The sequence below is a fragment of the Narcine bancroftii genome, chromosome 6 (genome assembly GCF_036971445.1).
Source record: "Narcine bancroftii isolate sNarBan1 chromosome 6, sNarBan1.hap1, whole genome shotgun sequence".
NCBI lineage: Eukaryota > Metazoa > Chordata > Chondrichthyes > Torpediniformes > Narcinidae > Narcine > Narcine bancroftii.
In genome coordinates, this window is record NC_091474.1 from 98153244 (window position 1) to 98167540 (window position 14297).

Below are 14297 nucleotides of genomic sequence, written 5' to 3' on the forward strand. Positions count from 1 at the left end.
ATATTACAGATCCTATAAGTAGTTTGAATGAAGATTAGATGAATATGATGAACTATCAAATTATAATGTTAACTTGGACAAAAGTGAAATTATACCTTTAGTTATAGGAGATAATAATTAGTGTAGAGAATTTGCTAGATTTAATTAGCCACATTATAGAATGACATATATATATGGATTAAATTTAATAATGACTTAAATAATAAGAATTATTTAAATAGATGGAACGATTTGCCTATAACTTAAATAGGCAGAGTCATTTGTTTAAAAATTAATGTTTTTCCAATGTTACAGTATTTAATTCAGTCAATTCTTTGTTGGATACCCCACAAAAAAAAAAAAAAATATATATATATATATATATATATATATGTATATATATGTATAGGAAATTACATTCAGGTATTAGGAGGTTTTTATGGAAAGGAAAGATAGATAGAAAATATATGGAAAATTAACATGGGACTATGAATTAAGAGGTTTGCAACTTCATAATTTGAAAAATTATTGTAAAGCTCAATTGAATTTATAAATGGGATGTGTGATATAGATAAATCTGGGTTTAAAATATAATTGAACAAAATAGGAGAAAATAGTATGCAGGATTGTATTCATAAATGGATTTAAAAATTGTTAATTGTGTGTTTTTAGAAGATATATTGGGAAATGTTTGTTAAAGTTGGTTACATACAAACACTTTAAAACATATCTTATTTGAAATAATGAAGCTCTGCCCTATTTGAGACATATCAGGCCTTAAAAACTTTGCAAGAGCTTTGAAGAGTGCTCCAAAGACTTCACTAATGGATTGTTGTTTACCAAAGGTAACAGATGGATGAGCGCGTCAGATCCACTGCCCTAATCCTAGCCCTAATAAGTCCACCAGAAAACGTTATGAGCCAGGAGGACCCCAAAACTCATCAGCAATAAATATTCACCAAGACAAACGGTCACTTAAACAAAGGTTTCTTTAATTATCGTTAAATTTGAAAATAGAATCACACTTTAATTTAACTCTATTCACTAACTTAACCAAACGTAACTCCCTTCTAATTCGAAACGCAGATGTACGTAATGTCACCGAGTGCATAGGACCCCAAAAACCAAGAGTAATTGATATGCACCACAACAGAGTGTTACATAAACAAAAGTTGATTTTAATTATATTTGAACAGGAAAACAGAATTAAACTTTAACTTATTACTTAACCTACCTAACAACTTAATTCCCCCCCCCCCCATTACTCATGTGTGAGTAATGTATATTTAAGATTAGAAAAGTTATTTGGATTACAGTCCAATCGTACTGGTTGCAGGCAATTCTTGGACTGTGCACAGAAAGTAGCATTAACGAAGTTCACCAGTCTTTGGTTCTTAATAGGCAAATGGCTACCACTCAGGAAGGTTCTTGCTGGTTTTCAGAGAGAGATTCATTTTCCATGATATCCACAACTGATTCCTTTCTCAATCACTCTTGCTGAGGATACTTGCCCCCTTCAAGGTTCTCTTTCTTTCAGGTCACCTTTAACACCGCCTGTCTTCTCCTTTTACCAGGCAGTCTTCTAAAATTTGCCAGCTTGTTCCTTTGGAACAGACTTATATTTTCTCCTCTGTTTCACACCCTCCCTCTCTGAGAGCAAAACTGTTCTCCTCTGCCTGCAAAGATCACATGTTCTCCCATGCAAGCTGCTGTCGATACTTTGTAGCTTCCTGCAAAAATCATTCTGCAAAAGTCCTGCAAATATTCTGTGTTTTAAAATGTGTGTGTGTGCAAGAGGCTCTAACAATTCCTCCCAAACAACCTCTAAATACTCTCTCACAATAATGTGTGTGTAAGTTCAGAAAAGTTCTTCGGTTCACAATCCAATCTCACTTATCAATCCTCCAAGTTCACTGGTTGCAGGCAATTCTTATACTGTGGATAGAATTAAAAATTTTAAAAATTCCCCAGGCTTTCGTTCTTGAAAGCTAAGTGGTTACCAATCAGGAAGGTACTTGTCAGTTTTCAGGGAGGAATTTGTTGTTCCAGAAAATCCACAACTGATGTATTTCCATTCTCCACTCCAGTGCCTTGCTGAAGAATCTTGCCCATTCAGGGTACTCCATATTATAACCTCTTCCTTTCACATCACCACAGAGTTCCTTTTTGTTTCCCTTATTCCAAGTGAAACATGTGACAGCCAGTCCTCTCCTCTTGCATGAACCATCATGGCTTTAACCAGGTTGTCTTACAAATGACCCTTCCATAAGCTTGCAAGATTGTTCTGTTCCAGTCCCAGCTACTTCTGCTGGCTGTAATATTGTACAAGTTATCTCTCCCTCACTCTTTCACTTTCTCTCTCTCTCTCTCTCTCTCTCTCTCTCTCTCTCTCTCTCTCTCTCTCTCTCTCTCTCTCTCTCTCTCCCTCTCTCTCTCTCTCTCTCTCTCTGAGAGAAAGTCTGTATGATTCTCTCTGCTTGCAAAACCACAACCTCTCGTCCAGACAATAGCGGCTCCGACGTGCTCTTTCCTTTTTGTAAAACATAATCCATTACTGAAGTCTCTTGAACACTCTTCAAAGTATTTGCAAATGGTTTGAGGCCCTGGTATGTCTCACGTAGGGCAGACCTTATATTTCAAATAAGATCTGTATTAAAGTGTTTGTATGTAATCTACTCTTAAAAATCATTTCCTCAATTAATCTCGCAAAAACAATTCTATATTCTCTAAATAGCCTCCAACACCTTCCCCTTTAAAGAATTTTTAACTCTTGTGTTAAAATTCAGTATATCTAAACTGTCTTTAAAATCACTAAAGAGGTAACAATACACAATATATAACATGTTTTAATAAAGTAACTCATTGTTGAGAGTATTTCTATACATGATTAATTCCAACACCTTGAACAAGAATCTGCTCTCACATTATTTGTACCTCTGATTTGATTAACTTGCAGTTTATATTCTTGCAATATAAATATCCAGTTTAACATTCTTCTGTTTTTATTCTTCATTTTATTCAATGCACCAGGGGCTTGTGGGCAGTAAATATCACAATTGGTTCATGAGGGGTACCGAGATTTATAACAAAATTCTGCAGAACAGATATAATAGTTAACAGTTATTTTCCAATAGTGGAATAGTTCCTTTGATAAACATTGATTTTCCAAACAAAATAAGCAAATGGATGGTCAATTTCATTATGCTTTTGCAATAAAACTGCACCTGCTGCTCCCTCACTGGCATCCACTGATAAAGAAAATGATTTTATTTTTCAAAATCAGGAGATTTTAACACAGGGCAATGGCATAGCATCTCCCTCAAATTTTGCAAAGCTGTCTGACTTTAGTCAGATAAATTTAGTCCACACAAATTTCTCCCTTTTCTTCATAGGGTTAGTTAAAGGAAGAGCAACCTCAGCAAAATATCTGCAAAATTTCCTATAATATCCTGCCATTTCTAAAAAAAAACCTTCTCACTGCTTTCTTGCCAATGGGAATAGGAAACTCAGAAACTGGATTCTCCTTAGCTTGAATAGATGCAACTTTGCCATTGCCAACTATATAACCAAAGAATGTTACAGTGGCATTTGAAATTTGACTTTTTGCTAAATTATCTATCAAGTATGCTTTGGATAAATGTGCAAACAATATGTCCAATTCCCTTAGTCGTTCCTCCCATGTGTCACTTTTTTGTGATCATGTGATCAATATAAGCATCTGTATGTGTTACCCTTCAATTACCGAATTAATCATCCTTTGGAATGTTGAAGGGGCATTTTTCATGCCAAAATGTAATACGGTATACTCATATAAACCGCATGGAGTTACAAAAGCTGAAATATTCTTTCTTCTTTCCGTTAAAGGCACACACCAATAACTCTTCAACAAATCCAACTTAGTAAGAATTATAGCTATGCCAATTTTATCAATAGAGACATCTATTCTCCGAATATGATAGGAATCTGTTTTAGGTACTGAATTAACCTTCCTGTAATCTGTACAAAACCTGACAGTTGCATCTGGTTCTGGTAGCAGAATACAAGGAGAACTCTGACCTGAGTTCGAAAGGTCTAATAATGTCATTTCCCAACCTATATTCCACCTCCCGATCCATGATTTTACTCTGATGAATGATTATTCTATATGGGTGTTGTTTAGGAGGCTTGTTTCATCTACATCTACATCATAACAAAATCACAGTTTTTCTTTTTGGAACATCATGGAATAAATTTGTCTTTTTAGAAATTATTCATTCAACTGCATCTGCACTTGTGATGTAAGATGTCCTAACATCTCCTCTACATTTTCGAATATTGCTGAGTTAGACAGGCGCACAGGAATCATGGTTTCTTTAAGGTTACACTCATACGATTCTGTTTCCATAATCGTATGATCCATAACTTCATCAAACTTATCAACAACTAATACCTTAAATACAGATTGTTCTCCACTACCTTTATTCTCATAATAAAGCTTCAACAAACCTGAGTTTTATTCCTTCGATCTGGAGCATGAACAACATAGTTAAAGTCATCCAGTTTTAATTTAACTATATATGGTCCAGAAAATCTATCTCTCAGATGATTGTCATGTGTTGGAAACAAAATGAAAACGTTATTACCTATCTTAAAATTCCTTATGAGCTTTCCTGTCAAATAACTGCTTCGGTTTCCCCTGAGCCATTTCTAAATTATTTTGAGCCAAAGTCCACACTATTTTGTAACCTATCTTTAAATTTAGAAACATAATACAATAAGTTCAGCTGCACATCCTCATTAACCCACGCATTTTATATCATCCTAATGACCCTACATAGCCTCCCATGTTGCAAACAACAATAAATGAATAACTTCATACCAATCTTTTCCATTCTCCAGACAATAAATCCTCATCATATTTTTAAGAGTAGAATATTTTTTTTCCAAAGCTCCCTGAGTTTCAGAATGGTATGCAGATGAAGTGATCTGTTTTATTCCCAACTCATTCCTCAACTGCTGAAACAACCCATCGTTGCTCACTCTGGATCTGTTTTGGTAATGCGAAAACTGAAAAATAATTCTAGAGCCTTTACCTCCACTTTGAATTTAATATTTCTTAATGGTAAAGCCTCTGGAAATCTCGATGGTGCACAAATAATTGCCAATAATTACTGATTCCCAGACTTAGTCTTCGGCACGGGACCTACACAACCTACAATACCTCTAGTGAAAGGTTCCTCAACAACATGAATAGGTTGTAGAGGAGCTGCTGGAGGATCCTGGATAGGCTTCCCCACAACCTTTCAAAAGTGACATGTGCAGCACCAATTCACAACACCCTTCTTCAAACCAGGCCAGGAAAACTGTCTCAAAATCTTATTCCTACATTTATTTACACTGAGTTTACCACCCAAAGGTGTATTGTGGGCTAGATTTATTATTTCCTTCCGGTGACTTTTCGGAACAACCACCTATTGAATCATTATTCATTCTTCATTAGCTGGAGTATCCAGAAGTCTCCATTTTCTCACTTACAATTCACCACAAGCCATTTATTTAATTTCCTGTTCCGTTACGGCGTTGTCCTTTAAGGCAACAAGATCTGTGTCTATTTTCAGTTGCTGAATTAACTATTTTCTTGACAAAGTGAAATCCTTACTCTCACGGTGACCCTGCTCTTTCAAAACTACTTCAGAAGTACTAGGCAAGTCTCAATCAACTGGGTTTTCTTCAGCTCTCATCACTTTCCTAGTCACAGACCTTGTTACAGCACATGCTGGATACATCTCACAAGCCTCTCTGGTCTCATCCTTACTGGAAGCTTTGTTAATCTCATAACTGACCCAACTTTATGCTCTGCCCAATCATTCCCTAATATAAATGAGACACCCTGCGTGGGTAAATTTGAAATTACTCCTATGGTAACAGGTCCGTTTAATAATTCTGAATTTAGTAAATTTGTTGTGAACCGATATTGACTCTACCTCACCTACTGCACCTTCATTCATAGCTCTCTCCCGTGTCAGTCCTTTGATCCAGGATTAAAACACTTTCTAACAACAGTATCTGAACAGCCCCAGTATATCTAAGAATTTGAACTGGAACCTAAGGTTCTCTCTTCTTTACTGAAACTAAGCCCTCTGTATCAAAAGGTTTGAAACAATCTATGACCTCCTTACAAGGTTTGGAAAATCTGCTCTCTTTAAATTCCACCCTTTCAATACATGCTTCTGGTAAAACCTACTTTTATCATTTCTTTTTTAACACTCGATAATTTGCAATATAAGAAAAAAACAATCCATTAGTGAAATCTCTTGGGCACACTCCAAAGCTTTTGCACGGGCTCTGGGGCCCCGATATGTCTAGCATTAGCAGAGCTTTAGTATTTTATGTACTATCTGTTTTAACGTGTTTGTTTGTGACCTACACTAACAAACCTCCCCTAATCTATCTCTTAAAACATATCTATATATTGTCACAGGTGCGTAGGATTCATTAGGAAATGGGGAGAGAGCAGCGGTCAATATGCGGCAGGTAACTGAGGTCCTGGAATGGGCCAAACTGTGAGCCTGGAATTGTAACTGGAGCCCATGAGACACGAGCTGGCGGTTGAGGAAAGTAGAGAGGAAGGCAACATGGTCGTGGAATCGTGAGTACATGGCCGTGTAGCTTGAGAGCAGCCGTGATGACAGGGGGGAGCAGTGAGAGAGAATCCCACATCACTCCCTGCGAAGAGCAAAGGCAAACTTCTTCAGGGAAGGCATCCCTTGGAGAACTTTCACAGAGTTGTTGTCGTCAGAGTTAAAACACTGGATTCTGTTGACACTGGTTAAGTGAAAAAAAAAACCCCAAATTCTAGAGAAATTTATCAGGTCAAACAATTATTTTAAGTAGCAAAGGTAAAGATACATTTATGTTTCTTACAATAATGAGAAGATAACTCATTCGGATATTTGGACATATGACATTATAGTACCTATGGTAACTCTACAATAAGAATTATCCTTAAAGGGATGTCACAGAGCAGCCAAAAATAACAGACACAAGTTTTTAACCTCTACATTGGCTACGGGGAGGTCGCTGCTGTTGCAGACGAAGAGGAGGTGCTGGGCGAAGCTATCTCCTAATCTGTGACCGATACCTCCGTTGTAGAGAAGGCCACCTAAACTAGTCTCCTCCCTCTCCTACGGTGCCCCCTCCACCTATCATCTCCTACCCTCACCACCCACCCTTCCACCCCTCACTGGGCATCTCACATGTTCCTCCACACTTTAGTGAAACTTTTGGCAGGTCATGTTTCGTGAAAGTCTTCACCTTTGCTACATAAAGGCACTCTTTGTCCTGCTGAGTCTCTGAACTATTTAAATGGATTTCCTGATTTCCTGAACTTTTCACTGAGGTACACACTATGCGTTGCACTTTTAAATCGAAGGTAAAATAATGTTATGTATTTTATTGAAGTATTGAACAGCTTTCGTGGCTCATGTACAAGTGGCAACAATCAACGTTACAACGTCTGGGCATGGGGGAAACACTTGAAAAAAACACTGTTATACATCTTGGGATGAAGATCTTGTTCTCACGTTAGCCTCACTTAAATATGCGAACAAATAGAGTCAGTGGATATTTGAGGCCACTCTTCAATTGGTCTCTGATCTTTTTCTGAGTTCCCACATAAATGAACGGATTAATGCAGGAACTCAAAAGCTGAAGCATGTAACCGCTTTCTTCCAGAAAAAAGCGTGGATCTTTGAAATTGGAACCTGAGAAATATGGCATTTTCACAATTTGAAGAAAAATTATTTTGATAAAAATCAACAGCCACGATAGAATGAAACAACATGATATTAATAGGAGTAAAGCGATAGATTTTCTGCGGCATTCCGTCTCAGGATCAGACTGATTGTCACCGTTTCTGTTGTTTAACAGTCTTCTTCTAGTTCTATTCGCCGCCAGGATGTGTTTGACCGTGAGGACATTTAACAGTAGTATCAGGAAGAAAGGAAAACACGGGGTGAGAATTCGGTGAATCCAATCGTAGACAGCCCATGAAGGGTCGATATAAAAAAATTCCACTCCTTCGCAGAGCCAAGGCACACCATTAGCTATAAAGGAAGGCTCGTAAACAAAGTACCACGGAACGTTCATCATGCAGCTTACAGCACAAACGATTCCTATAACAGCGGCTGCCGTTCTCTCAGTGCAATATGTTGTTTTAAGCTTTTGGCCACAAATTGCTATATGTCGGTCAAAAGTGAACATCACAGTTACCCACACGGAACAATCTCTTGATGCATAAATGAGTACGAAAATCAACTTGCAGACAGGTGTTATGGAAAAGACGCTCAATGGGAAATACATATTCACAGTTCGGTTCAATATAACAGCCGTGATTATGACCACTAGATCTGTCACAGCCATAGCCACCAGGTAGTACGTGATGCACTTGGAAAGGCCGCACTTTCCTCGAAGCAGGATCGCAATCGCTGTCAAATTGGCTGCAAAAGAAGGATCAATTAGTACAATCTGGACTGAGGGAACAGGTGAGCGGAAAATGCGAATATCTTACAAGATGGGACAGAGCTGGAGTACAATTATATTTTGCGGCGGACAGCTTTATTACTCGACGGGCATTGCAAAGTAAATGTTCTCCCTGCCGCGGCGGAAACTAAATTTTTCCGTTGAACCCTTTGATAGGACCCTTTCCCCTTTATTCAGGGAGATTCAACGGCCGAAGGATGCATCCAGATACCGCAAAGTATATAGAGCCGAGGAAAAGTAAAAGAAACACAAGGTGAGAAAATATAACTGCGTTGAACATTTGCTCTAATAAGAGCAGGAAGTTGACAGCCCTCATTTATTTGCAAAGTGATAGAGCGTTTGTTAACATTCATTCCCGCCCCCCCCCCCCCCAACCACCTTCGATGCAAAACCATAAAGATTCAAGCGTAACTAGAACTCACTGGGCTTTGGCATGAGGTCAGCGAGTGTTGATAAAGAGTCGTCTATTGACAAAGAACCTCTTTCTGGACACAGTCCAACAATTCTAAGGGCGTATGACATTGACCATTTGGAGGGGAAGAACTGTAATCTGCCACATTCCAGATTACACTGGTGTGTCAGAAAAAAAAACATAGTAACGTCCACTCTGCCGCTTTTCTGGACCAGGGAGAGCGGAGACGGTTCGAGGGATGCAACCGCCAGGCCTTTATGCCTGCGGGTCTGTTAAGCCTCGAAATGACTGTTGCAAAACGTCGACGGTGTTTTTGCAGGCACAGGGCAGTGCCCCAGAAAGCAGCGCCTGTGCACGGTAGCCGCTGCGAGGGGTTGCAAACTGCAGGAAGCTGAGGACCAGCATACGAGAACCATCACCATTGAGGAAAACCCGAGTCATCGACGCTACAGATGGTGACCACGGTGGCAGAGCAGAGAGGGGCTCATCTGCTGGAGGGACTCACACAGGCGACAGACCCATGGGGTTGTCGGCTTCTGAAGACTGGCCCATGAGAGCCAGGCATCGGGGACGTAAATAGAGAGGACGATAAGGTCAAGAAGGCCTCCGAAGTGTCTCGGGCACAGAGAACGTCCTGAGATTTAGATCGAGAGCTCGGGGTGTCGATGCATCGAACAGGAGTCTGTGCATCTGCATAGGCTGCGGAACCGCTGGAGGCAAATCCACGGACACTTGGTTAATTTGAATGGGCTCTTCTCTTTCCGTGCCTGGCAACTCCGTTTAACATTACTTGATCTGTCCTATCACAGGATTATAAATTTATCGAGGATATTCTATCACATTAAAAGAAAACTAATCCGAGTATTTTATCTGGAACTCCATCAGATGTACGGATAACAGTAAATAATAAACCGTCATGTATTCGGCGGTGTGTGCATGGCTTTAAGAAACTTTAAGCGCAGAACCGTATTGCTGGGATGTGATGTAAAATCTGATTAAGACATTGGTGAGGTCAGATTTGGAGAACTCTGGGTAGTTTTGGTCCGCTAACTATAGGAAAGATATCAATAACATTGAAAGAGTGCAGAGAAGATATACCTGGATATTCCAAGGACTTCAGGAACTGAGTTACAGGGAAAGTTTAAACATATTAGGACTTCCCATATCCCTATAAAGTTCAGATTAAAACGGTCAATGCGCTGGCTGCGAGATTGGGCCAATATCCCCCAAATTATTAAATCTGGAGCAAGTAGGTTTTATAAGGTTTTATAAAAAAACAAACATACTGCTGACAACTTAGGAACATTATTGAATATAATACATCTGGCACAATCCAGAAAAGATCCCAATGTATCAGTCTCTCTGGATGCAGAAAAGGATTTTGATAGATTGGAATGGCCATATATGTTGAAAGTAATGAAAATATTTGGACTTGGACAAACGTATATTAATTGGATAAAAACATTATATTCTAAACCGCAAGGAAGGATCATAACAAATCACATTTGGTCGACATTCCCCTTAAGTAGGTCCAGCATAGAGGGTGATCCACTATCTCCAGAACTGTTTGTATTAGATATTGAATTTATTAGCAGAATATATTAGGAAGGACCCACATATTCAAGATTGAACAAGCAGAATAGAAAATAAACCTATTCGCAGATGATGTGCCATTACACATGTCGGAAGCAGCTGAGCCATTTCCCAAATTACAGGCCACCCTGGAAGTTTATGGCATAATCTCTGAATATAAGGTTAATTTTTTAAAAGTGGGATTATGCCCCTGACTGACTCAGACTATAAGCAGAGGAGTCCTTTCAAATACCTAGGGATAACAAAATGTTAAGACATATAAAGTCAACTATACCCCTATCCTTGACAAAGAATCGAAGACGATTTAAACAGATGGAGAAGTCTGCCTATGAGGAGTTGCCGAGATTGCAATATTTATTTCAGTCCATTCTTACTTACTGACTATGAATATTATTTTATAAAGAGCAGCTTAAGAACTTTCCTGTGGAATGGCAGTCTCAAGGATCTCCATGGATGTGGAGATTATAAACTCCGAGAAGAGGGGAGAGGTCTATCATTACCTGATTTTAGGAAATATTATTTAGCAGCACAGTCAAGGTTCCTCTTATTATTTGATGGTGAACCACCAAAATGGGTTAATATAGGTTTGCATTGCATGAGGGAGGGAGCGGTGAAAGATTTCATTTACAAAACAAATACCAAATTAATAAATAAAAGAACAGAGAACCTAATCTTAAAACATCAGATAAACATCTGAAAGAAAATTAATGATTGTATCGGTAAAGCGATTTTAATTTTGTCTAAAACACCCTTAATACATAACGAACTGATGACTATGAATTTATGTAAAAAGATTCTGGGTGTTGGGCACTGAAAGGGGATCCGAACTATTGAAGACTGCCATGAGTAGAGATGGCCCATGCACTTCGAACATCTGAAGGATGAATATGATTTGCCTAATGGGACCTTTCACTACTTTCTGAGGGAAAAATGGGCCATGCATTTCGAACATCTGAAGGATGAATATGATTTGCCTAATGGGACCTTTCCCTCCTTCTGAGGGAAAAATGGGCCCGACAATGACCCCACCTGAATGGAACGAGGTAGAAGGACGAATTCGACTGGGAGCCAGAATATACTTTGTACTTGCAAGTGGCATCCCAGAACTGGGACAGCAAAGATCGAGGGAGCGTTGGGAGTTGGACTTCAGAATAATTATTGATAAAGTGCTTTGGACAATTTCTGTAGGTAAAGTGTAACACAAGACAAAGATTGGTACAATATAATTTCTAGCATCAATTATATCTCACACCATAAAATTTCATAAAGGAAAGTCAGAATTTCAGAAATGTTTTATTTCGGATGGTGTTTTGTTATTAAGTCAAGCTAATGAGAATAATTCAGTTGGGAGAGATTTTAATTGTGTTTTGGATCCTTTGTTGGACCGATCCCCCTGAAATACAAAGAAATCAAAGATGGCGATACAAATTGGTGCCTTGATGAAGGATTTAAATTTAGTAGATATTTGGAGAAGGGTTAATCCTACAGAGAAAGATTTTTCTTTTTATTCGTCTCGACATGATTCATTTTCTAGAATAGGATTTTATTTTAGTATCAGCACCTTTACAAAGGGTATTACAGGCAGAATATAAAAGTAGGGTTATATCGGACCATTCTTTATTATTTTTTCCTATGCAAGCTTAGAAGTAGTATGTTCATCTTATAGATGGAGATTTAATACTATTTTGTTGAAAAAACCAGAGTTTGTTACTTTTGTTAAAGAACAGATTACATTTTTCTTGTCTGAAAATGCTAAATCAGTAAAAAGTTGTTTTCTGTTATGGGATGCTTTAAAAGTTTATTTAAGAGGACAGATTATTAGCTATACCACTAAAGTTAAGAAGCAGTATATGGCAGAACGTGTGGAATTAGAAAAGCAGTATATGGCAGAACGTGTGGAATTAGAAAAGCAAATTGATGAATTGGAGAAGGAATTTCAGAAGAAAGTGACAGAAGATGAAAATAAATCGCTTTGACTAAATTGAAATTGCGTTATAACACGTTGCAGACTTATCAATGTGAATGTTTAATCAATCAATTTAAGCAGAGATATTATGAGTGGGTGAGAGGTCACATAATGTACTTGCATGGCAGTTAAAGAAGGAGCAGGTTTTACAATGGTGTAAAAACGGATTCAAAGTTACCTATAAACCTCACGAAATTAATGACCAGTTCTGTTCATTTTATTAAAACAAATATACTTCTGAGGGGAGACAGGATAATGGATCTATTGATTCCTTTTTATCTCAGTTAACATTATTAGCATTAGAAGAGGAGGTTGTTCTGGATTTGGAAGCTCCATTTACAGTATTAGAAATAAAGGTGGCTATGTTGGAAATGCCCAATGGAAAGTCACTAGGTGGTGATGGGTTTTCAGTGGAATTTTTATAAAGCTTTATATGAATATATACCTTCGGTGTTCGGGAAGGTATTACAAGTGACTGACCATTATGAGTTACCAGCAAAAATGCTAGCAAATGGACTTGCTAAGTATCTATCTAAATTGATACATGTTCATCAAACAGATTTTATTAAGAATAGTAATCCTTCAGATAATATTCTTCGATTGATTAGTTTAGTCAATGCATATCGACAACAGCTGGATCCAGTAAAAGCCTTTGATAGGTTCGTATGGGACTTTTTATTTAACGTACTGGAGAAATTTAAATTTGGCCCTTTTTTTATTGCTTGGGTTTAAAGCGTTATATACAAACCCGACTGCTCGGGTGGTGACAAATGGTCAAGTTTCATCATTTTTTAAAATTCGCATGTTCAACTCGATCAGGTTATCCATTGTCACCAGCCCTATTTGCTATTGAACCGTTAGCTCAAACAATAAGGCAGAATGAACAGATAAGAGGGATGAGAATTATGGATGAAGAGTATAAGATTAATTTGTTTGCGGATGATGTTTTGATATATTTAACACACCCAGAACAATCGTTGCCACATTTACAGGAATGTTTATTACATTATGGAACATTATCTGGATATAAAGATAAATGGGACAAAAGTGAAATTTTACCAGATGGAGAACGAGATTATTCAGAGTATAAAAATATTATAACATTGAAATGGTCTGATAAAATTAAATATTTAGGATTAATTGTAAATACTGAGTATCAATCTTTATATAAGTTAAATTATGTTCCATTATTGAAAAAGATTAAAGCAGATTTAATTAAGTGGAAAGATCTTCCGTTAAATTTAATTTGTTGAGCTAAGAGCATTAAGATGAATATTTTTTCCTCGTATTCAATATTTATTTCAATCAATACTTTGTTCTTTTACAAAGAGTCTCTTTCTGGATTTAAATAAAGTTATGAGAGAATTTTTATGGAAAGGTAAATTACCACGGGTAGCATTAAATAAACTCATTTGGACGTATGTGTTAGGTGGGCTTCAATTACCTCATTTTCAGAATGATTATGAAGCAGCCCAGTTCTAATGTATTAGTAGATTGATAGATTTGGACCATTCTCCAAGTTGGTCTAAAGTTGACATGGCGTTTATTCCTGAAATTGAGGTACATCAATTTATATTTCAGCTTGGATTTCTCCCATTCTGACTTAACATATTATCTTGTAATATTTTATAAATAACAGAAATATAACCCCTTTTTGGTATTTAAGACATCAAAGACTCCAATTCCGTCAATACAGGTAAATTCATCTCTCAACCAATCATATTTTTCAACAAAGATCAAAGTTGATAATAAACAAATAACAAAATTTCAGCAATGTCAAAATGCTCCCTAAAATGAATAAAAGAAAGAAACTGATCTTTCACAAAA

General features: G+C 37.5%; 1 protein-coding gene across 1 annotated transcript; it reads right to left on the bottom strand.

Moving 5' to 3' along the window:
• Positions 1-7548: 7548 nt before the first annotated feature.
• LOC138737332 (probable G-protein coupled receptor 139) lies at positions 7549-9021 on the bottom strand. The gene is made up of 2 exons (XM_069888086.1): positions 8922-9021; positions 7549-8489 (listed from the first exon to the last, which is right to left on the bottom strand). Exons 1-2 carry the CDS (start codon positions 9019-9021, stop codon positions 7549-7551), a joined length of 1041 nt encoding a protein of 346 aa, XP_069744187.1.
• Positions 9022-14297: the final 5276 nt, after the last annotated feature.